This window comes from Calidris pugnax, unplaced genomic scaffold (assembly GCF_001431845.1).
Source record: "Calidris pugnax isolate Ruff unplaced genomic scaffold, ASM143184v1 scaffold93, whole genome shotgun sequence".
Taxonomy (NCBI): domain Eukaryota; kingdom Metazoa; phylum Chordata; class Aves; order Charadriiformes; family Scolopacidae; genus Calidris; species Calidris pugnax.
This window is the reverse complement of record NW_015090807.1, coordinates 416249-441465: the sequence shown is the minus strand read 5'-3', so window position 1 is coordinate 441465 and position 25217 is coordinate 416249. Positions and strand designations below refer to the sequence as shown.

The following is a 25217-nucleotide window of genomic DNA, read 5'->3' as shown; positions in this document are numbered from 1 at the left end:
TGTGCATTTGCATAATTGAGAGGTATGGTAATAGTTTTGCACTTCTATAGCTCTTTATTGTGTTTGGCTTAAGTTAATTGTTGGTTGAGTTGGCTTTTTTAATCTGCAGATAGCTACCTACATGAGACTTCAACTATTCATGTACAGGGAAAAATAATCTTTAAGAAAGCATGGCCAGCTATTTTCAACTCTTAGATGTGCTGACTCAAATGTAACGCACATGCCAAGAGCTTTGTAATAGTTTTTGTTATAAATAGCAATACGAGCAGGATGGCATGTCAAAGCTATTTATTAGCTTTCAATTTTTTGAAAACGTTTTAGAAATAGTGTTAAGATCAGATTATTGTTTTTCTTTCAGTTAACTTTAATACTTAATACTCTTTTATTTCTCTTTACTGCTTTCTCCATGCTTTTTACTTGCTTTTGCCCAATTTTTATGTATCTGCATTTATAAACCTTATGGCTTTAGCGAAACTTGGAAGATTGCTGACTTCATTTATATCCCAGTTTGAATCCAGGTATTGAAATACTGTCTATAAATGAAAGCATAAAGTTACAAGAGATGATTAAAAGGAGTATGAATTTCAGCATAACTTAAGACACTGATCCTGCAGAATTTTCAGGTGTCAGCAGGTGTTTCACATAGAGACCCATCCTAATTGCTTTTTTCTTAATGCTTAAATATGGATAAGTTGTTTAAAAAGTGTCATTTGAAGTACACTTCAGATGCTTGCAAAATCCTCAATCTGTTTTTAGATTATTCTTCACACAAGAGATCAGAATAGCCTTCATGAAATATAGATGACTATTTAAATACATGCTGTATAAACTTAAATTGCTGTGAATTTTTGAAACCAACTACCTTCAAGGTAGGGAAGAGGAACAGAAAGAGAGAAGCTACAACAAAATGGTACAGAAGATGAAGGCTTAAAAGACGTCTTGATTGTAATAACCAGTTCAATAGTATTTTAGGTTAAAAGCTTATGACTTTGTTTTAGTTTCTGTGGATTGTAGAGGAGCTAGGGTGGTTATTTAAGTAACATACTGATGTAAATATTGTACACTGTAATGTACTTTGAAAACCATTGAATTTTACATGGTTATTATCAAAGCTATTACGCAACTTTTCTTTCTCAGAATATCATGTAATTTCCACTTTCAAGAGGAATCCTCTCGAACAGGCCTTCAGACGGCCCAATGTAAATCTAACTTCCAATCACCTTTTATATCATTACTGGATTGCTGTAAGCCATAAGGCCCCAGCATTCCTGTATGATATCTACCTCAGGATTACTGGAAGAAGCCCAAGGTAATGGTGACTAGCTCTGTCTTGTCTGTTCCTCTGACTTTTAAACAAAGCTGTGCTTACACTATGATGTATATTAATTATTTTTTCTTCCCCTGAATGCTTTGTGACTAAAATTCAGCGTTTATTTTTTTCCTGAGAACAGGTGCTTGAATTCAAAGTGACTTTAAACTTTCTAGCAAAAATGAGGATGCTTTTGTTGGATAGTTTGGGGGTTTGAGTAGTCAAGGTAAACAGAATTACAAGATCTAGCTAGTGATGTTTTTTTATTGAATAATAAATATTCAATATATGTTGATCCTTATCTTTTCCTACAGGATACCACATTAATTTGAATTACAGGATAAATCCATTAGAAAGTGCAGTAAGGGACCCTAACTTCCTTTTACAATCCAACCCCCTCCCGCGTCTCTATCAGATTGCAGTCAGCTACACATCTGCGTTTTTGCATGATCTTTTGCTCAGATTGACAGGTCATAAACCATGGTAAGAAGGAGAGAGCTAAAAATATCTTGCTGATCAGGTGGTGGAGACTTGCAAAGAAGACATGGCATGGGCACTATCTAGATTTACTAACTATAAGCAATAACAATCCAATGGCCGTGGTTTGAAGAGATTAACGACTGGCTTGACAATGCTGTCTGAGATGGCTTGGACCAGACTCCTAGTCGGTCGTTAAACTCTAGTGGCTTGCATTAAGATTGTTGTTGCTATTATAAACTGAAAATGGAATGGGAGACGGAGTTAATAACTGTGGGTTATTCCTGATGATACAGCTTGATCTGATAAGTTGGTTTGTATCATCTCAACATTCCATTCAGTTTATAATATTTACACCAGTATCTGATTAACTTCTGAAGTGGTGAAATGGCATAGCTCTACTAAGTAGGCTAAACTAAATTACATAGAAGGAATATAAGATATCACTTAATTTTTTTTTTTTCAGATTTGCCAAGCCATATTAACTTAACTCATTGCCTATGTTATGTTTTCAAAAGTATTTGTCTTTAGACTTTGTAATAGCTCCACTGTCACCACAGTGGATTAACAGAAGTGAGCATTCATTCATTGTCCTGTAGTCTAACTGTCTTACAAGGAGGGGAAAGGTTCTGTAACAGGCTTGGCCCTGGATCAGTAGAAGAAAGCGGTGTTAAGTTGTTTGTAGAAGAAAATGTCTAAACTGCCTTGGATTCTCTTGTTCCAAGCTTACAATAGTGTCATATTCACAGCAACAATAGTGGCAAGAGGCTGTTCCTGTGTAGTAATCTTCTCACTTTAAAAAGATGGCTTCAGATCAAAAGAAGGTATTGAACGTACAAGTTTGTAGCTTTTAGGTTCTTTTGCGATTTTAAGTTATTCTTAATAAAAATTGGTAGGAATTCCCTGACAGACATGAAGACTTCACCACTCGCTAAAAATAGTTAGACTATAAATGCCAATCTACTGTCTTTCAGATGATTGGAAAGTAGTGCTGCCAGAATCTTGTCAGTCTTTAAAAGGCATCTAGTCTTTTAAGTACTTGACCAGTGATACTAAAACAAGGTCCTGAATAATTATGCTATTTAGAGCACTCCTAGTGTTATAAATATATAGTGTTTTATATATATATAACACACTATATATTTTTATATATAAAAATATATATATATATTTTATAACACTTGGTATCCAAAGATGGAATTCAGAACTTTAATCAGTACTAGCATAATTGGTGACACTAAGTAGTATTTTCTAGTCTGTGAAGTATTACTGATATGAGCATTCCCAATTAGTTTAATATCATAGTGGGTGGGTGAGTTTGCACAAGGTTTCCAGTTTGAAGGAAAGAGAGAAGAGTTTCAACTGAAGCAAGCTGTCGTTCTGTCACGAAGGTTACTCAAATGTATGTGAAAGAAAAGCTTTGAAATTTGATAGCCAGCCCACTTATAGGAATATAGTTTTCATTATATAGTGTGTGGTTTTTTAAGCATTTAAAAAAAAATGGGAGTCTGCAATAGGAGCAGTAGAAGCAAGTTTGAAGAACTGCCAGCTGTAGGAGATCAAGTTCAAGACCATCTAAGGAACCTGAAGGGGCACAAGTCCACGGGACCTGCTGCAATCCATCTACCGGTCTAGATGGAACTGGAAGATGAAGTTGCTAAGCCACTTTCTATTATATTTCAAAAGTTGTAGCAGTCTTGTGACGTTCCTGCTGATTGAAAAAGGAGAAACATAACCTCCATTTTCAAAAAGGGAAAAAAGGAAGACCCAGGAAACTACAGGCCAGTCAATCTCAGCTCTGTGCCTAGCGAAATCATGGAGCAGATCCTCCTGGAACCTCTGCTAAGGCATGTGGAAAATAAGGAGGTGATTGGTGACAGCCGACATGGCGTCACCAAGGGCAAGTCATGCCTGACAAATTTGGTGGCCTTTTACAATATTGCCACAGCCTTGTTAGACAAGGGCAGAGCAACAGACGCCATCTACCTGGACTTATGCAAAGTGTTTGACACTGTCCTGCACAACATCCTGGTATCAAAATTGGAAAGTCATGGATTTGAGGGATGGACCACTTGCTGCATAAGGAACTGGGTAGATGGCCACACTTAAAGGGTTGTGGTCAACAGCTTAATGACCAAGTGGTGGCTAGCGATGAGTGGTGTTCCTCAGGGGCTGGTGCTGGGACCAGTGCTGTTTAACATCTTTGTTGGAGACATGGACAGTGGGGTTGCATTCACCCTCAGCAAGTTTGCTGACGACACCAAGCTGTGTGGCACAGTCAACATGCTGGAGGGAAGGGATGCCATCCAGAGGGAACCGGACAAGCTTGAGAGGTGGACTCATGTGAACCTCATGAAGTTCAACCAAGCCAAGTATAAGGTTCTGCACCTGGATTGTGGCAATCCCAGGCACAAACGCAGGTTGAGCAGAGAATGGATTGAGAGCAGCCCTGAAGAGCACCCCCTGACTTGGGAGTGTTGGCGGACAAGAAGCAAAACATGAGCTGGCAATGTGCACTCGAAGCCCAGAAAGCCAACAGCATACTGGGCTGCATCAAAAGAAGCATCGCCAGAAGGTCGAGGGAGGTGATTCTACCCCTCTACTCCACTCTGGTGAGACCCCATATGGAGTACTGTGTCCAGCTTTGGAGTCGTTAACACAGGAAGGTCATGGACCTGTTGAATTGAGTCCAGCAGAGGGCCAGGAAGACGATCAGAGGGTTGGAGCACCTCTCCTATAAGGACAGGCTGAGAGAGCTGGGGTTATTCAGCCTGGAGAGGAGAAGGCTCCAGGGAGACTCCTTAAAGTGACCTTCCAGTACCTAAAGAGGGGCTGTAGGAGAGATGGGGGGGGACATTATCAGGGAGTGTAGTGGTAGGATGAGGTGTAATGGTTTGAAACTGAAAGAGCAGAGATTTAGATCAGATATTAGGAATAAATTCTTTCCTATGAGGATGGTGAGACACTGGCACAGGTTGCCCAGAGAAGCTGTGGATGCCCCATCCCTGGAAGTGTTCAAGGCCAGGCTGGATGGAGCTTTGAGCAACCTGCTCTAGTGGGAGGTGTCCCTGCCCAGGGCAGGGGGATTGGAACTAGGTGATCTTTAAGGTCCCTTCTAACCCCAACAATTCCATGATTTTATAAATATATACACAGATGCAAGCAAAACAAGATGTGTAGTGTTAAATCTGATGGGCTTCATGTGTTGTTTAGTAAGAAACTTGAGACAGATCTTTACTTTTTTTTTTTCTAGTCCTGTGGCTCAAAGTACTTTGAAAGCTGCTTTAACTGATGGGCTGGAGACAGTCGTGGTATAGGGATATGCTATTGCTGATGTGGTCATTCTGTCCAGGCAACAGAATCGTTTTAATTACCAGGTGGCATGTTCTATGAAACTTCTAAAGCCTTGCAAATGTTTTTTGAGATCCTTAAACTCAATACAATGCTGTTCTGAGTAAAGAATGGCTGGCTTCATCTAAAATGTGGCCTTTCGAGCAGTATAGTAAAAATGTGGTAAAATCAGCACAAGAAAACTCAAATAGTGTGCTAACTTGACAGGTCTGTAGCCTGCCCTCTCTATGCTGAGCCTAAATACACTTCTGAGATCTTTATTGCATACAATATAGGAAAAAATAAGTAATGAAATTACTGTGTAGGTTTAACTGTGCTGTTGTCATACTGTGAGAATATTTTACTGCAACTGAATGAGAAATTTTTAACAAGTGGAAGAAACAGATCACGTCTTATGACCCTTCCAAAGTAAAGGATTATGTTTATAATTTTAAAAATCTTCCTGTTCAGGGGGTTTGAAAACTTACCTGTTGAAATCTTTTTGCGATGCAACATAGTTCTTTTGCACCTTGCTTGTGGAAGCAGTATTTTTCATGAGATAGAAATCTTGCTGGTTGAAGGTTCTTGAATGTAACAATTTTCGGATAATATTAACAATTAATGAAAGGGAAGGAATAAATAATGCATATAGTATATCTTCCAGATTTTATAGAAAGAATATGTAAGACAAGGATTGGCATAATGAAGATTCAATACTTTATACTACATACTTAAGACTGTTATAGCATTGTGCAATTGCATAAATAGTGGTGATGATCCGTCGTATCCAAGTTTAAGATAGTGTTGTCAGTAGCTTGCCACATATACTTAGCTGCATAGCAAAACTTAATTAATTGTCTGATTAATATAAGGCATGGTTCTCTCTTGTAACTTTACATAGCGCTTAGCACAACAGAATCATATGTTATTTAGAAACAATTCAGTTTATTTGAAGTTTTAAAGCCTTTAGAAATACACACCCAGCAGATATTTCCAATTACTCTGGAAGAACAAAATGTGGCTTGAAGTATTTAAAGTTGTAATTCAAGGATTACTCAAGCAATTAATTTTTTGTTACTGCTTCTTAGAAAGTTAAAAGGTGGTGTGGTTGATGTGTGTAGGGAGGTGTAAAGGACATAATTTCATATCTATCATTTCCATGTAAAGCTTCTTAAAATTTAACATGAAGCAGCTTTCACATAGTTCCTGTCTTACAAACCAGAAATGAGTAAAGAGTACACTTTTATTGAATAGATGAATATGGTTTTTTCCTCCTGGAAGTACTTAAGGTGTACTCTTAAAGGAACCACGTGAGTAAAGAGTACACTTTTATTGAATAGATTAATAACGTTTTTCCTCCTGGAAGTACTTAAGGTGTAGTCTTAAAGGAACCACAGAGCTGCTGGAAATATAAGAATTCCAGTAGTATATCTTACACTTCAAAATTTACAGCCAAATGAAGATCTTAAAACAAGCTTTCAGATTTGTCTTTTTTATGTATTTTGGAGGAATCTTTTAAAAATACGTGTATAATTAGCTATCTCTAATGCTTATGCAGAGACTTGCAGATTGCCTGTGGATGGTAAATACAGACTGATCCCTCAGTGTATCAGTGTTTTAGCCTGGAGAGAACAGGTTGTGTGTAACACTTCTTCAAAATGCAGTCATAGCCTTAAGTCAGGCCGCTTTCAATTGGCTTATGGATAATTGAATTAACTATTGCTTAAAACTTTTGATTTCTGTGATGTGCTTCTCAGACTCTTGCAATGTATTTTGTGGTGATGGCAGTAATGCCTGTCTAGTAGAGGTGAAATTCTACCTAGTGTCTAGGTGAAAGTCTTGCATACTGTCATGTTGACTTGCTGACTGCTGCTCAAGTTCAGTTCTTTGTGATAATCAGCAGGTGTGACTTTTATCTGTCTTCAGCTTATGAAGGTGTGATTCAGTGCTTGATAACTGACTGGTTATATATGGCCTTGATATTTAATGACTTGTATCCAATGGTTATCTCTGGGAAAACCTGTGGAGTATATATTTCAAAACTATAGGTTGAGAGATAAAGCTCCATTATATGTATTCATGCTTTTTTTTTTTGAGATGTGTGTGTATTCCCATTTGCAGGAGGAATATGGTACCATTAAAGTTATAAAATGTAGTCTGCCAGAGCTACAGAAGTGTCTACTAAATGACACTTATTGCTGTCATCTCTGAATGAGAAGCTGTCATTTAAAAAAAAAGCATAGTTTCACGTTTATTTAGTGCAAACTACCAAACTGTCACCAAGAATGTTGGTCTTCTGCCAAATTTTGTAATTGATCAAGCAGTTGAGAGAATGTGGAGACATTTGATTCTTTTGCCTGATATATCGAGAAACTAACCCTGCAAAGAAAAAACCCCAACAATTTCCTACTGATTTATTGAATCAGCTGGTTCTGTGGCTAGTGACTAAATCCAATTTGAGTTGCAGGGAGGAAAAAAAAATCTGCAGCTGAGGTAGAAGAACTCTTTAGCCTCTTGATTTTTTTTTTAAATATATTTTTTTAAACAGCTATACTCAAAAACCATATCCATAAGCAGAGACAACAAAATTCCCAGCAGAGGTTAGTCTTTGCATTAGTTTAAATTCAGTTTAGTTTTTGTTTACAGAAAGGAGCAAAAAATCAATGTCAGTGGCCAGTAACAAGCTCAAAATCTGCTCTTGTCCAAAGAGATGTTTGTTTGTTCCACTTAGTATTTTGCAGGGGCACAAATTTTCTTAAACTATAGCAGTTTAAGCACTCTAAAACTCGGCTGTTCTTCTAGCTTAACAGAAGAACACAAATTGGGGAGGCACCAAAGGGCAAGTCAACTAAGTTAAATAATCTTAGGACTGTCAGTGGACAGACCTCTGTAAAAAGTTGAAGCACTTAGTGCCAAAAAGGACACAGCACCTATTTTTATCAAGGCCATTTTGATATGAGGTCTTTCTGGCTTATCTGACGGTGAGATCTTTGCTTTCAAAGTTTTGAGTTCTTCTCTAATTTTTTTTTTCACTAACTAATACACTTTTTCTTAATGTTCAGTCTTGTTAGCACATGTTGTGTTTTAGATGCATAGTCTGTATTCATAATTATTTTTCAATCGGAGGAACTATGGCTAAACTCAGCTCCCACTGTTGCCACCTTGCTCAACTGGTGAAACTATAAGCGGGTGTTTGAAAGCATCTAGAAATGTCTACTAATAAAATTAGCTGGTGGTCTAAAATTTGAATATGACTCTGAATTAGTCTGCAGATTGGTTCCTGCAGGTCCCTATCCCAGATTAGATTTAAGGAAAAATATTTGTACTTTTTGTTCTTTAGAGATACTCTACTTTTTCAGCGGTCTCTAAAATTTGTGTTACTCTATTTCATAAGAAGAAAAAGAAGCAATTTTGATATTCTCTTAGATGCTGAGATGCCAGCCATTAGTGGTGGTAGGGGACACTAATGTGATGCAAACTACTTTCTTTAGAAAAGTTTCTGAAACAATGTGCTATGTCCCTTCTACAAGTATGAATGCATCAAGGCATCTTTCAGAGAAAAATCGGTGGTTTTTATTGCTCCTCTAAAGTTTATTGAATAAAACTTCAGAAAGCCATTTCCTGTTATTGCTGGGTTATTCTGCTTTCTTTGCCCTCCCCCCACCCCCAGCCCCTTCTCGCTCCATGCTTAAAATGATTGTGTCCTGCTATAAGGATCAAATTGGGAGCAATTATGCAAGATGGAAATATCTTGAGCACCCAAAGGAGGGATTCAATAGCATTAGGTTATGTGGTACTAGTTAATAATTATTAAAATTGAGTGACTACCTCTAGCACTGTAACACGTGAAACAATTCTCTTGTCCTAAATGTGGGAACTTTGCTTCTGAGAGACTGACTGACTCGCATTTTTGGGGACCACCTCAAACAGTCAGATCAAGAGAAACTTGCCCAAATTGATCCTTATAATTTCTTTGTACTCCAAGTGATGGTTTTGTAGAGTTGCATCCTCTGCATAATAAGGAATGATGGAAGGTATTTCTGCATATTTTGAAGTAGCATAGAACTGATCACCTAACTAGCAGGATCTTCCGCAGTCTGTCTGTATTTTATTAAAATTTTATTATTAAAAATATTTCATTTTCCTGCCCTTTGCTGCAGAAGCAGTAGGGTTAAAAGGCTAAGCCAAGTTTTTCATGATTTTTAAGCCTTGATCTCTTAGTGATCATAATAAACCAATTTTGGTTTATTGCAGAGATCTGATCCTGCACAGTGTGCAGGAAAATCAGGGAAACTTACTCCCCTTAAAATTGTCACATGTTGTCACCATGTTCTGCACTGGGTGATGTGACTCTTTCATCAAGTCAAATAGTTCAGTACAGCTGAATGTTGCAGTGTACTGGAGTAAAAAGTGCTCTGTGTCTCTATTCTAAACCAAGAGTTACCAACAGAAGATGTTTTACTATCTCTTCTTTTTTTAGGGAAGAAACTTACTATTGCATTGGGAAATAGGACAGCTGAAGTCCACTTTAATAATATGCAGAAATGTCCCATTGATCTAGGGTAACATTATTTGGGAACAGAGCAAGATGGGATATGTTCACATGGGGGTGGGGGGTTGGAGGGTAAAAATGTACAATCTTACTGTCTGTGTTTCTTTTTTGAACTAATCTTTACCACTGTAACCTGTCCATGCCTTGGACTGTAGGATGATGAAAACAATAACACGTCTTCATAAGGCTATGACGTTGTTAGAATACTTCACAAGCAAATCTTGGATCTGGAATACTGAAAATATGACTATGCTCATGAACCAGCTAAATGCCGAAGACAAAAAGGCAAGTAGCTGTGTGATGTGGGCATGAAGACTGAAAATGAAATATAAGCTTGCTTTTTTATTTATTACACTTCTAAAACCTCAAATTTCCTTATGCATTTGGAACAGTCTTGTCATCTTTAAAATGTCTTTCCTATTCAAGTGTTTTCCAGAATCTAGCTCTATAGCTAAGTTGAAGAAAAGCTGCCAGACTTCCAAATAAACTGTCTAAAAATAGGAAATAAAATAGCTTTTGGTGGTTCTTGTGAGGAGAGGATTTCTACCCCTTCTTTCCTCTTCTCTCCCCGCAGCAACTTGAGTTCAGGTTTAAAAAATAAACCAAAACAACCCCAGAGCTTTGGACTGTTAGTATTTTCAAATAGCTGAATTTTCAATAATATATGCATAAGAGCTAGTTGAAATAATGATTAAAACTTTATTACATTCTTGCTATGACGATATATTATGGAAAATAAAGTTTAATTGAGAGATTCTGATAACTTACCAGTACTAGAAGACTGTTTAGCATGTGTGTATTTTATATCATGACTAGAATTGCAGATTGACTATTAACTTGCAAACAATGGTAAATTACAAAGACTCACTCTGAGGGATTGTCTTCAAAACTGCAGTGGGTTTGTATTTCATCACACCTTATAACACACCTGCCTTGCTGTTTGGAAGCATGAGCTTGGGGATTTAGTGTATGCATAACAACTTTTAAAGCTGAATACAGTTTTGCTGCACAAAACTGTTTGCTTGGGATCCTATATTGAAAAAATTGAGTTGCAAATTTACCATAGTAACTTTCTTTATTGAGGAAGATACTTACATCTTTCTTTTAAAGATGTAGCTGTACAACTATAGGCACAGGTAAAAGAACTCTGCATTTATCAAATAGTGAACTTGGCACAAAGCAGTGTATTTTGTATAGCATATTAGAATTATGTTGCTTAAAGGGAAATGACATAATAGAAAGTACTTATTTCTAGAGAGGAATTCCTTCTAGACAGATGAAACAGGAAAGCAGTGCACTTGGCAGTGGAAGGAGGAATATTACTGTTGAGGAGGAAAAATAAGGCATGAAATGGTTGAAATTTGGAAGAGATGGTGTGAGAAGCTGGTGGTTGAGTCAGAAATGGATTCTAAATCTGGACCGTTGTTATGATTAAGGACAAGATGATTCCATTTTATCTTTGATGCAAGAATGTTACCTGGCATAAAGGAATTTATTCTTTTCCTTTATTATATATAGCAGCTGAATTTTAAACAACTAACAGTGAAAGCTTTTATTTTATGCAGATGTTTAATTTTGATGTTCGCCAACTACATTGGGCAGAATACATGGAAAATTACTGCATGGGAACAAAGAAATATGTGCTGAATGAAGAAATGTCTGGCCTCCCTGCAGCTAGGAAACACTTGAATAAGTAAGTATAAATTTTTATTTTCCTCTGTTTATATTTTCTGTGTTTTCCTGCCCTTGTCAAGTTTTGCTTTTCCTTGTTGGACGTAATTGTTCTTGATAGCCCTTGTTTAGGTCCTCCAGAATTATTCTGTTCCAGTCCAGTGGTCTGAAGTGTTTTCTAAAGAAATTGTGTGTCGTCTTGTTCTGTTGTTTGCACCTGAGTTGCTCTCAGTATTAATAGTTACAATATTAGTCTGGGATTATGGTTGTAGCTCTGATCACTAGTGTATACTGTAATCCAGGTTTCTGGTTTTACCAAAGTGTCTTTTGGAAGGTAAAATGGCACACAGTAACCCAAGGTCAGAATGGCTTGTTCAGTTGAGTTTTACTAGAACAATAGTTATTTCTTCTGGGAATGTGATCTTTTGAAGCGGGTGAGTAAACAGGCATGGACTCTCCACCTCAGAGCAGGAAGCTTTGATGTTGGTGCTCTAAGAGGAATTTGTTATTCTTTTATCTGTGGCTTAACTCCTCCAGTTTGAATGCATTGTTACTGTCCAGAATTTTACTGGCTCAGTTGCCCTTGTTTTGTTCTTGACTGATTCATAAAGACAGTTGTAGACTTCTTGATTTGTCTCTTCAAAGAGTGAAATAAAAGTGATTAATCTTGTTTTGCAATAGTACTTCACATCTGCTGGCCTGCTGGCATAAAGAGAAGTGGTCTAGGTCATTACTTGTCTCTTGTTCTAAAGACAAGCATTTGCTGTTGTAGAGTGGATTGGCATATGTTATGATCCCAGATATACTTTTGAAAGATAGTAATCTTTGGTGGGATAGCTGAAGAGGTGTCCCTCACTGATTTTGGTTTTTTTAAAGTTAATTTAGACGCTGTTAAAAATGCATAGAATTTATGCAGTTGCCATTCTCTGTACAAAGGATTGTACCAAAAGTAACATGAGAGAGTCTTGTGTTGGAGCAGCATCTGCTTGCCCCTAGCTCTCAGTTCTAAGTGAATTATTTTGCAAGAGGTTTAGGTTCTAACATAAATTTACTATGAAGTATTAGGTTAGTCTTTTCTGTTACCATCTAGCTCTTAACTCTAAGTCTGCTGCTTCAGTATTAACCAGATGTGGCAGCCTAGGGGACCTGGCTACTCTAGGAAACTACTGAGTAGTTGCTTATAAATACTTCAGGGTGGGTGTCAGGAGGATGGGACTGGTCTTTTTTCAGTGGTGCCCAGTGACAGAACGAGGTAGCGGGCACAAACTTGAACATGAGAAGTTCCATCTAAACATGAGGAGGAACTTCTTTACTTTGAGGGTGGCAGAGCACTGGAACAGGGTCCCTGGAGAAGTGGTAGAGTGTCCATTTGGGAGGCATTCAAAACCTGCCTGGACACATTCCTGTGCATCCTGCTCCAGGTGACCCTGCTCTGGCAGGGGGGTTGGACTAGATGATGTCCAGAGGTCCCTTCCAACCCCGTATCATTCTGTGATTCTGTGAGTAGAATTTTTCCTCAAATAAAAAAAAAAAGGGGGCTTTATTTTTGTAATACAGGAATTTAGAGTGTTTTTTCTATAAATAAGATACGTAGAGGCAGGTCTGGCTATAGTAGCATCCAGCTTACCTCTAAAGCAAGATAAGGGCAATGAGTAGTCCCTTAGAAAGAGCTGCCTTTAAAATACAAATTGTCATGATCTACTTAACCAAAGAGACTGCTCTTTTTTTTGGAGAAATCTGAACGTATTCTGGTAGAGTGTTTTTTCTATAAATAAGATACGTAGAGGCAGGTCTGGCTATAGTAGCATCCAGCTTACCTCTAAAGCAAGATAAGGGCAATGAGTAGTCCCTTAGAAAGAGCTGCCTTTAAAATACAAATTGTCATGATCTACTTAACCAAAGAGACTGCTCTTTTTTTGAAGAAATCTGAACGTATTCTGGTCACTGTTTGTCTTGAAGCTTCCATCTTTGTGTGAGAAGATTGCTAAAAGTCACAGTTGCTCTAAAAAGGTCACTGTTTGTCTTGAAGCTTCCATCTTTACGTGTGAGAAGATTGCTAGAAGTCACAGTTGCTCTAAAAGGACACTTAGTTTCTCCTAATATTTAAACAGTTCCCTAAGAAGGAATGAGTTCAAAATTGCAGTGAAGACTTTGGGCTCTGAGGCTGGAAATTCCTATGTTGTTTAGTTTTTTCCTGTCAGCAGCAGTTGGAGTTACTTCTCCATATATTTATATGAAGGTTTAAATACATGGAAGTGAGGAGGGGTGTATCTGGTGATGAACAGATTAACAAATCAAATTCTATGTTAGAAGTTAAGTTTTAGAGTGGTTTTTTTTCCTATAAGTCTTGGTGCCTTGCTTTTTAATTCTTTCTTTTGTTTTTCCTTAGGTTAAGGAATATACGCTATGGCTTCAATACAGTTCTCGTGATCCTGATCTGGCGTATCTTTATTGCAAGATCACAAATGGCAAGAAATATCTGGTACTTTGTGGTTAGTCTGTGTTACAAGTTCCTCTCCTACTTCAGAGCCTCCAGTACTATGAGATACTGAAGAAAAGAATTTAGCATTAGGACATCTATGCATATGGTGGTCTAACTGCACAAAGCCTGTAACATGTAGTCATCTCACACTTTGTAAAAGCATAATTTCATCTTAAATTGGAGTGCAAAATATACGGTATGGTATATGTAATGTTAGTTGTGTATCTTCCTGGAAACAGAAAAAATAAAATGGTCAAGTGCCAGGTTGAATTGGCATCAGACAAGCATTTAAGTACCTTTAACTCGACCTGGGGAAAACACTTTAGACCACTGACCAACATAACTGTGCAATTTGGAACACGTTTGATTAAAATCTGCCTTAATATGATTTTTTTTTTTCTTTTAAGTATTACTCCACATTAAGTAAGATGAATATTGACTTAGGAGTTACTAGTTGCTATAGACCTATTTATTTGAAATTCTTCTAAATTACAAAGGGTATTGCAAGTAGCAAAAGTGTATAAATGATGGTGGATCTCCTGGAAAAAAAAAAAAGTATTTGAGGACTTCTGTTATTTGTCTTTACTTTTTGCCACTTCTTTCCTTCTTATCAAAGTAGGGATGCAGCAATGGTACCTACCTTGCTTTAAAAGAAAAAAGGAAAAAAACAAAACAACCTTTCTTAATTACTGAAAGGCCTTTTGTCCGATCTGGTCTTCAGAATGTGCTTAGTGATTCAGTTCTGTGCTCAAAACTGGCTGCATCCAACTTGCATTTATGTCAGCATGAACAATTTGCTTCTCTGAAAGCAGAATTGATTCTATCATTGAGTAGATAAAAGGAAATGTAACCCTGAGGGGGGCAAAAATAAAGTCACTGACCGTCCTCTGTTTTTTTAATGATTTTTATTGGGAACATAGAGCCAACACTTGATTGTTACACTTCTGACTTCAAAAGGTAAATGTATTTGAAACGAATTTATTATGCTTAGTTGCTATTTATATTACTGGTAACAGTAGTTGGACAAACTATATAGGCTTTCATTAAGAGATATACCTGTTTTTTAATTCTAAGCAATGTTAGCAAATGCTTCATGAATTAATGATTTATTTTTTTTAAATCTCCGAGCTGTGAAATTTGATGCATGGACAACACCAATGTGTAAGCACACCTTCTCCTCCCTGCCCCAGTAAAGCAAGCAGAGCAAGATGCACCTTGCTTCAAAATGAAAGTATGTTACCAATTCTTCCCTTTATCTTTTAACTTAAATTATTAGGTTTAAATCTGAAAAAATTTTTTTCTCTCTGCATGTTACTTCGTTTCAGTAGGGAAAACGTTTGTAAAAACAAGTTTTAAGAAAAGATTGAATCCTTGTTTAAGGCAATACATGAAGATCCCTTTAGATTTCGGTTGCACAGAATTCTATTTGAAAACACTGTAATGTGCCTCTATTGATACTCTGACCAGCACCCTGGCCCAGTGTTTGTTCATTAAAATCAGTTTATACTGACAAATACGTTCTTGAATCTGCTTGGAAAGGCGAATAATGACTTAATTACATAAGATCTACGTTATAATTGCCCTTGGTACTTTTTTGTCCCATTTGAATTAATATGTAAAGAACTTATTTTGCTATTCTTGTGAAAACTCTTACTTTAAGGAGAACACCTTTCGTGCAGGTGTATATCTCACTTTGAAAAGATAACGGCTTCCTTGTTGGAGCTAAATATTCTGTAGTAAGTAGGTAAGCTGTAATTCCTTTTTAAAATGACCTGTGGTGTGTATATATAAAGCTAGTAATGAAAAGCCTAAATGGTCTAGGACCACACCTTGTGTGAGAGACCTCTGACTGTGGCTGAAAATAAATTATCACTCCTGTGATTGAAGATGTTCCCCTTTAACAAATACATTAGGTTTATTACATTTTTAGTTGCCTCCCCAAGTATCTTACTAGACCTGAAAGTATGCTTAAGCATTCCTGCATTGTAGACTTTCTTTCTCAGAGGTGCCTACTATCCAATGACACCCCTTGTCCCATGTTGGCATGTGGCTGAAGTTTGCAAAAGAAAAATACATTGCATTCTGAAAATGATTCTGTGGAGCAATTCACTTAAGAATTTCAGTTGTTTATTACACATGATGCTTTTACTCTTGATCTGTTAACACTGAGAACTATGAAGCCAACAAACTGAATTTTTCTGGTCCAGAACACTGGTTAGAAATCTATTCTTTTGAATAAATGATGAAGAAAACGATTACTTTAAACATAGGGATATTTAAGCTCTACTCTTTCAATGTTTGCCAATTTAGAAATCCAGGTTTTTTCCCTCTTTGGAGACTGTGGTTATGTGCACTATTGGTATCTTACACAAATTCATCAGTCCTCCCATTTAAGTGACATTAGATTCAGTGTCACGTTTGTTACATTAGTTTTGTCACTTCCTGTGGTCAGTCTGTGAAATCTATCTGAAATGACTGGAATTTTTTCCATATCAGAACCCTGTTCTCTTGCAGTTCTTCATGCCAGTGTTTGCACATAATGGATGTGGATCAAACTGTATTTTGATACAGTAAGGTAGACTCGCTGTACTGACTAGCAAGTTACAGGAGGTATTCCAGTTTGTTAAATAGGAAGAATAGCAGGCTGAAACAACATGATCACTTAACAGTTACTGGTATTTCAATTTGGGACCAGGAAAAAAAATTACATTTTCCTGTAATGTTTTTCTCTGCTGTAGGAACAGATGTTTGGAAACAAATGCTAAATCTATGAGCTTTTATAAGACATAAACAGAAATATTGGGTGCCTTTGTTTGTAAACCAAAAATAAACAAATCCCTTGAAAGTGTTGTTACAGTGTTTATTGTATTTTTGCATGGTTTTAGTCTGATTTATGGAAAACAACTGTATAGTATAAATGCCATCTTCATATACACAAACACGCTCTTTGCTTTGTGAGAAACTTTGAAAACCAAATCAATGACTAAGACTGCATTTTAAAAAACAACAGCCACCTTTACAACCACAAAACAAAGAAGCCCACAACTCCACCACCACCATCTGAACCTTCATGGGGTGATATCAGAACACATGATGGGGTATGCTTGGTCATGGTGACTTCCTTGAATGTTAGGTAGTTTTCTCCTCGCTGTTATTGCCTGTTCTTTTGTAGTATTAGTTTCAAATTTACATAAATAGATGGGTGCTTTTTCATAGGATTTAAAAGGGTCCTGTGGTTTTGTAGTAGCTCTCAGATTAACATTTCAAGGAACTGCAAGCAACTACAGCTATTTGTAGCATCTGCATGTTGAGGTGAGGGAGGAGAAGGTTAAGTTAGTGCATCACCAAAATGGCTTGATATTTTCATTTTTTAAACTTAATTTCTTGGAATCTTTAGTTTTCGTGGATTTGTCCTCCTTTTATCAAGAGCATGGTTCTAGAGATCGTGCATGATCTGTAAGCTGGGGTCTGCCAGCTTTAAAACATAACCTTTCCTTTACTACTACTTCAAGCAACTCTGTCCTTCTGTCTGTAGATGACTGCAAGTTAAAGGTTACTTAACCAAACTGTGAGCTGCTTCTCTACCATCTCAAACTAAATTTAACCCTGCTTCCACTTTCAGGATATTTATAAATCCTTTCCTCCTCAATGTTATCTTAGTACTTTCCTTCAGTGCAGAGTTGAGATTCACTTTGGCTTTCCCTGCTCTGCAACAAATATGACTCACTGACAGATAATTAGTAATTATGCAACTGTCTTTTCTGGAATATGGAACAATGACAGCTTTGAGCAGCTTTTATTCTTACTATGAGAAGCAGGAGAAACCGTGACTAATCGGTGAAAGCAAAACTTCCAACACATTAATGCACTGAATAAAACTGGAATCCTTAGAGCTATGGGCTCTAGGTAGGGTGGAGACTTTTTTTTTTTTTACTCTTGATTCAGTTATATCCATTAACTGCAAGTGTAGTGGTTATTACCAGAAGCCTTTAATTTCATTCTAGCTTAAAATTGTTATACCATGGTAGTTCTGTAGCCATTATCACTTCTGAAGAATTAATATCCTGACATGTAGAACCAAGGCCTCTTTTGCTTCTTTATGAGCATATGAAAAACTGAACTATAAACAACATATGATTCTTTGAAATGAAAAAAATGGTTAAAATTTTCTGGGATGAAGAATGAACATAAAATCTTGAATTGCCCTTGCCTCATATGGTAAGAGTTTCCACTACATCCTCTGCGTATGCATTATCTCTAGTATAGAAATAGCAATTCAGTCTACCACCAGGAGTGTCAGAAAGTAGTTGTGGTAGTCTCATTTTGATCAACAAACATTTGATTTACCACTTAAGTGAAAGTAGTTCAGTACTTACCCACTGTTAATTTTTATATATTATATCAGCCTTAATCCAGATTCAAGACAGCATCATAGAGCTGAATATTTTTATCCTTATAGAACTTGGTATCTCATCCTTTACTTCATTCCTGATAAAATTACCCCAGAACTGAATGTCTCGGGACACAAATAGTTGCATTTAATGTTTTTGGTACCTAACTTGGATGGAATTCAATAATCTAAAGTTAGGAGGCTTGATTTTCCTCTATTATATGGTTTTCTCAGTGTGATTCAGAATCATAAGGCAAATGCTTAAAATAAGCAGGAACTTCTCAAAAGCAGTCATGTTGTGGGGTGGGGAGAGAAAGACCAGTGGAAATGAAAGGAAATGGTTAAATTATGGGAGCAGGCTGAATATTGTTAATATTTGTTCTTAGTATATATGTGAAATTGAGGCTGTATTGACACTGAATTGTGTCATGTGGCTTGTGATCTGCATTGTATAGAAAGCTCATGGTCCAAACAAGTAAATCAGACAAGAAGTTAATTTGAATATTAAGTGAGCAAGTCTGTTGTCAGGCACTTCTTACATAATGTACTCTCCTAGGCAAGTGCTCATTCAATTTAAAAGATTCAGTTTGGAGAGGGACAGCAGCTTAAGACAGATTTGGAACATCACTAACAGTGTATGAAAGTTTGTGGAGTCTGGGGAAGATGAGGTTTTCTTTGCAATTTATGGGATAGAAGTCGTGGAAGTTAAGTTATTTACATGGCATAAAGCACTGCAGTGTGTCCCACAAATACATGTTAATCACTCCCATCAACAGACTCCCAATCTGTTCAAATAGGCTTTAAAAATTTTCTCCTACTTCAAGGAGGTAATTAAATTTGAACAAATTACATAGGCTAGAAGAAGAGGACTCGATGGCTACTATCAGACCTTAGCAGGAAGAGTGGAAATTTGCTGATCCACTTGCTGTGCTGTACCGTTTCTTGCTTCATGTTCCTTCAAGGGCTTCTTAAATATGCTTAAGTTGTACTTAAATTACTAGTTAAATATATAATTCTCCAATTGTGTGGTTACTTTTACTTTGAGAGACACTAGTTGTTTTTTTGTTTGCCTGTATCTTTCAAATCCATCGTACCGTTCCTTTTTCATAAAGGCTCTCCCAGTTCAGGTCAGGGACCTGCTATTGGTTGCATAAAGCACATAGTACATACTTCAGAATCTTACACCTCGGGTAAGGATTCAAATCTACTTCAGGCCAGAGCAGATTTTACCCCGGGGCATTCACTTTGTTTACTAGCAGACCATTTGTCTATAATCAGCTACTTAACACAATCTAATGAAGGACTCAATAATCACCTTTTTCCTCTGTATCAAGTTGCAAGAGTGATAATCCAGTAGGCTGCTTGTATGTTTGGGTTTTACGTTTGATCTCCCCTTGCTGGAGGGGCATTTTCAAAAGACCAGAGCTCTGGTAAGATCTAGTGTGTTTGGAATATTTTCTGGTGGGTTAGTTTGCTCTGAGCAAACAAGCTCGTAAAAACTGTTGGCTCCTTTGTTTTCCTTCCCCACCCAGATGCTACCATGGTTCCTCTGCTCTTGCCACCCACTCAACGGCCTGTAGTTGTAGTGGTGAAGCCTCTTGAGAAGGTCGGGTGCTTTTGGTTGTAAACACTTCATTAATGAAGGCACTACAGATAGCAGGGAAAGGGCTGCTTCAGTTTTTTTTAAGAATACTAAATTCTGATTCTTGGAGACAAATGCAAAGCTTCTAATTCTCCTAGTTGTAAACACTTCATTAATGAAGGCACTACTGATATCAGGGAAAGGGCCACTTCAGTTTTTTTAAGAATACTAAATTCTGATTCCTGGAAACAAATGCAAAGCTTCTAATTCTCCTGTGACAGTAGTGTCAGTCTAAATTATGCACTTATAAGGTTACTTAGTGGACACAGCATGACTTAGTCATTTTCAATCCGTGTGTGGTTTTAAGCCACAACTAATCTGTCCTTGTCAGTGACACCTGTGGCTTTCCTCTGTTAAATATTTGATTTGGAAAGAAAAACATATAAGGTAACTTCCAGTCTTTGTGACTCTAATTTAAAACCAAGTTTATCCATTTTTAATAGGAATGTGCTGCGCTCAGCCTAGTAAGTCACCTTTTGGATGAACTAGCTACTTCTGTATTCTATGCGGTTTCTGCATTTCAGAGCAAATGGGTGCTTAGCACCTATATAATTAGTTCAAATATCATGAAATGTGACTTGAAATTCTACAGAATGCTAAGTGGCTGAAGATATTTTAGGGACTTATGCTCCGATAGTATTCTGTGAAGGCTTTCCTTGCAGCAGTCTTCTCTGGTTGAGAGAGAGACAGAGAACAGTTCCTTTTTTTTTTTTTCAAATGTTAAGTGGTCTTAATTTTATACTGGTCTCCACTATTACTGTAGAGAAGAGGAAAGTACCAGTATGAGTTAAACCTCTGGAAACTAGGAACCAGGAAATTCTAGTTACATTTGAATTAATAAGCTAATTAACTAATAAGCTAAAATGTTTTTAATCAGACTTGATAGAAAGAAAAGTACTGGGAAAACTCACAGCCACAGAATATAGAAACAGTTGGTGCTTTTCTCTTCAAGGTAATTTTATAGGTATTAGCACAACCTTTACTTCTATTTGGAACTTTACTGTAACTTTTGTAAGCAAAAAATGCTAGCTAAGACCAGAAAGCAAGTCCAAACAAATCAGCCAGTTCTTCTTGGCACTTCTTTCTTTCTTTGTTTTAGAATTAAATGCTGTAGTCATTCTGCTAGGAACTCTTGGGTTGTGCACTTGTTTGTCTTTTGTTGAAATGTCAGGAGTTGTTACCCTGTGTGCCAGCAGTGACCAGCGTAGCTGGCAGAGAAGCTGAATGAGGAATCTGGAAACAGATGCTCCCTTCACTCATGGTGGCTTTACAGGTGCTTGGCATGCACGTTTAGTAATTAACCTTTTTGTGTCAGACTTCTTTAAGGGTAAGTTGGATATGTGGTGGCATGGTAAGGTAGCTTGCTTGAAAGGGCTATCTCTTCAGGCACTTTAAAAAAAAAAAATCTAGAAAAAGCATGCCAAGTGGAAAGCTGATATCATCTGCATGCTTAAAGTGATACCCTTTCTAAATCCTGAGGCATTGTTGTCACCACATCAGAATGTTTTTTACCTTTTGTGTCAGGTATTAAAACATGACAAGTGAATATAATGACTTGCATCTTGATGAATGATTATAATCTTTAAAGCATGAAATCTGCTTACAGCTCATCTTTCTCTTAGTTCCTCATCCCACCTATGAAACATTGAGGGGCTCCAATTTTAAGGTGGCCTTCTTAGAAACCCAGGTGGGAGAGTTTAGAATGGATGTGTTATTAGCATGTGGTGTTGCAAAACCACACAGGTGTTGCACATATCTGCTTAAGGCTTCGGAGTAGGAGAAGAACAAGCTCACTTGGGCCTCAAGGGATGCTAGAAGAATGAGCTGCCACTAATTTAAGCTGAGAGCATCTGCTGTTGGTCTTCCTGCCCAATTTGTTTCCAGTTCCTTTCATGGACTCTTCAGGGTTGATGGCTGCTGTATCTTCTTGCTCACTCTTCTAGAAGCTTTTGCTTGTTCTCTTCAGTGGCAGTTTCATTGGATTCTGTAGGAAGTTGCTCACGGATGGAGAGGGGACGCAGACTTCAGGTAGGAGAAAAGCACAAAGGAGCAGTTTCCACAAGGGGAGAGCAGAAAAGTCTCCGAGGTTCCTCTGAATAGTGGCTTGTTGGAACTGACCCATGGTGAACTTGCTGCTCTACTTGTTCATCTTTTCTGCATGATCCATGTGTCCCTCTGTGCTGACCTCTAAACACTTGCTGCCAGAGGGACTGCTTCACTGCCTTTCGTTAAAGCATTTGTCCTCAACTGCAGGCCTTTTGCAGCTGTAGTTTTTCTGATCACAGGCAGCAATTTTTCTTTTTTCTGTTGGGGCATATATAATGTGTTAGCAGGCGTTCAAATCTATGTCACAACTTCTGGGTTTTGTAGAACTTCCTGAATGTCCTAGTAAATACATGGCAAATAGCTTCCTTTGTGTAATGCTTTATTCTTTTCAGTACATCAGTACCCTTAGCCTGGGAGGCTAGTGCAGATTCCTAGACATAGCTCACCAGGAAAACATCAATGTGATTTCATGTGCATATAATTAGCCCTCCAACTTGTAAGATTTTATTTTTTTTTAGTCACCAGGAAAACATCAATGTGATTTCATGTGCATATAATTAGCCCTCCAACTTGTAAGATTATTTTTTTTAATGTAAAATGTGTGAAGTGAAAAACTGCAGGTGTTTTTACTTTTTTTTTTTGCTTCCAGCTGTCTGTGATACTATGCTGTCTATTAATCTTTGGATTTTATAGGACTTCTCAAAAGGCATACAGTGCACATGGTTTCTGTTGTCCATTCTTCTGCTTTATTGCTAGATTTATGTTCCCTGGAAATAGTCTTTTTTGACAGAATACTGTTTAGAACAGGTTTACCCACAGCAGATTTGAGTCCTTGTGTTTCTTTGAAGTATTACTTGGTTGCATTAATCATATACGTAGTAATTTGCAGGTATTTTATAATAATTTGAAAAATTTCTGAAGTGTTTAATGTGTACATATTTCATAATCTCCACAAACATGGTCATGTGTATAAAGAGCAATACGTATTGCCAGCCTTTCCTGTTCTCTTCTCGTTTTGTTCATAACTTCTGATTTGTTCTCTCTGTGGCTCCTTTTGGAACTGAGAGAGGAAACAACCATTACTATTTTCAAAACAGAACTGCTTTACAAGAAGGCTAAATATAGAAAGCCTGTGCTAACTTGTGCCATCTGTTGGGTATTTGGCTTGTGTCAAAACTGCACTAGTCCAGGATCTTCTTAAGTCCTTTTGCTGTTTTGATGCCATGGTTTTCATGCTGCCTGTATGAAAGAGTGAAGTTTGGTCTGAGGAGAAGACATGAAGCTAGTCTGGATACAGCATTATTTGAAATGTTTTGAGGCTGCTGACTGATGCTATGCTATAGAATTAAATACTCTTAAGCTTGTGTCTGCTGGTGAGCGTTTCATCCTTATTGCAGAAATTACTTATTCAGATGCATCTAAAGCCTCTGCCCTGCTACCTTTTGAAAGCAAGAAGTACATGTGCATAAAAGAAACAGGAAAGTGGTAAAAAAAGTGTCAAATTTTACACTGCTAGATTAAATAAAACTTGCATGGCTTGTGGTAGTACTTGCACTTGTCTGAAAGAGAGGTGGAAAGGGAGAGTTAAAAAGGAAAGTGGATGATTAATCACTGCTCTTGAAATATTTCTACTGTTACTTTTCTTTAGGGTGGAAAGTATAACTGCTTTAGAGATTGCGTTTTGAAAGTAAACACTCTTACTAACTTACTGCAAACACTGATTTTTGTGCCTGCAGCAACTGGTTATAGTTTAGTGTTAAAATTAATGTAGGATGATGTCTCTCGGGCTTTTTAATTCTGTTCTGTCAAAATGAAGTATCTGAGGAAGGATAAAAGGTACAGAGGATGTAACTTAAATGTTGGTTGTATTGCAGGTTTTAAACAACAGACTCACGTCTTGGAACTAAAGTAAATTGAATACATGTGATGTTAATTGGTAAGCTCTGCTGAGATTTAACTGCATTTAGGTTTTGAACTGTGTGCATTAGTAAGCTTACTAGAAAAGCAACACTTGGTGTTCTGAAGAAGTGACACCATAACTCTCTTTATGTCCTCAGACTGTAACATTATCATAGCAGAGTTTCTGACACTCCTGTTCTTTCACCTCTTTTTTTTTATTTAGCAAAGAATGACTGAAGATTAGCTGTTTGTTGGAAAGTAGGAAACACAGTCCAGATCTCTCTTACCTGGCAATTAACTTCTTTAGGAAAGAGGCTGCCTCAGGACACTTTGTAAGTGGTGCGTGTCTACCAATATAGCATTTTAAAAAAATACTACAGTAAATAATCTATACAGTCAATATTTTTCAAATATGTTGAAGTTTAACACTGTACAAACAATACTGGCTATATCGAATAGAAGATTAAAATACTTGCCCCAACTTAAGTATTTCCAAATAAAAATCATCCTCCCTAAATTACATACTTTGCTTATTTTTTGTGTAAACTCTACAAGCATAAGTATACACACACATACATGTACACAAACGTATTAATGGCTTTTCAATGTCAGTCTTTGTAGCAAAAGCTTAAATACTTGCACTGCAAGGTATACAAGAGGATTTTCACCACTTTACAGAACTGAAAGATTTATGATCTCCGTTTCATCATTATAGGTGTATTAAATGAAGTATGCAGTTTAGAGCCTTACAGTTCTATTTTTGTTGTTAGTTACTCCACATAGAGAAGCTGGTGCCTGCGTTGATAAGTTCTGCTCCAGAACAATTGATCTTTGAATAGAGAGGATTAATGAAGACTGAAAAATGAAAACCCATGTCAACTGTGTTTCTGCAGACATGAAGGTGTGTAGGCTCTAGTTTGTTTACTGTTAGGTTTGAAAGCTTGACGACTGGTAAAAGAACTTGCAGAGAGACGGTATCAGAGTCTTAAAAATCCTCTGTACATGCTTGAGCAGGTACCAATAAATGCAAAGGTGAAAGAGGAGGAGCAAGTTCAGTTGCATTCCGCGAAAAGTTATTCCTCCCAGTTACTAAAACAACCTGGGAGCTTGCAACTGCACGCATTTGAGGGGAAAAAAAAATAATTTTAGTTTTTATTTTTCTACAGCGCTGTAGGACTTGTGTTCTACAGTTAATTTTTAGAGCAAACTTGAATGCACAACTAAGCAGTGGTCGAGTGAAAGTGCCGATACACCATTAATAATGATTTTATTAAATATTGCAGATGCTGTTGCTTCAGTAAGTTTATGGACTGAAATAAACTGACTCATTTGAATAGAGAGAGGAAGCCGAAAGAAGAGGTTTTAAAACAGGGATCTTACAATGAGCTGTTGTTGCAGGCAGACTGTTAGGTAAGGAGT

At 37.2% G+C, this 25217-nt stretch overlaps 1 protein-coding gene across 1 annotated transcript in view; it reads left to right on the top strand.

Annotated features, from left to right (window-relative positions):
• FAR1 (fatty acyl CoA reductase 1) overlaps positions 1 to 16670 on the top strand; it is a 39642-nt gene extending 22972 nt beyond the window's left edge. Inside the window, exons 9-12 of the mRNA XM_014938324.1 lie at positions 1138 to 1309; positions 9824 to 9953; positions 11234 to 11361; positions 13729 to 16670. Of these exons, the coding sequence (XP_014793810.1) occupies positions 1138 to 1309; positions 9824 to 9953; positions 11234 to 11361; positions 13729 to 13891 (593 nt within the window). The 3' untranslated portion in view covers positions 13892 to 16670. The remainder of the gene's footprint in view (positions 1 to 1137; positions 1310 to 9823; positions 9954 to 11233; positions 11362 to 13728) is intronic.
• The last annotated feature ends 8547 nt before the right edge of the window (positions 16671 to 25217 follow it).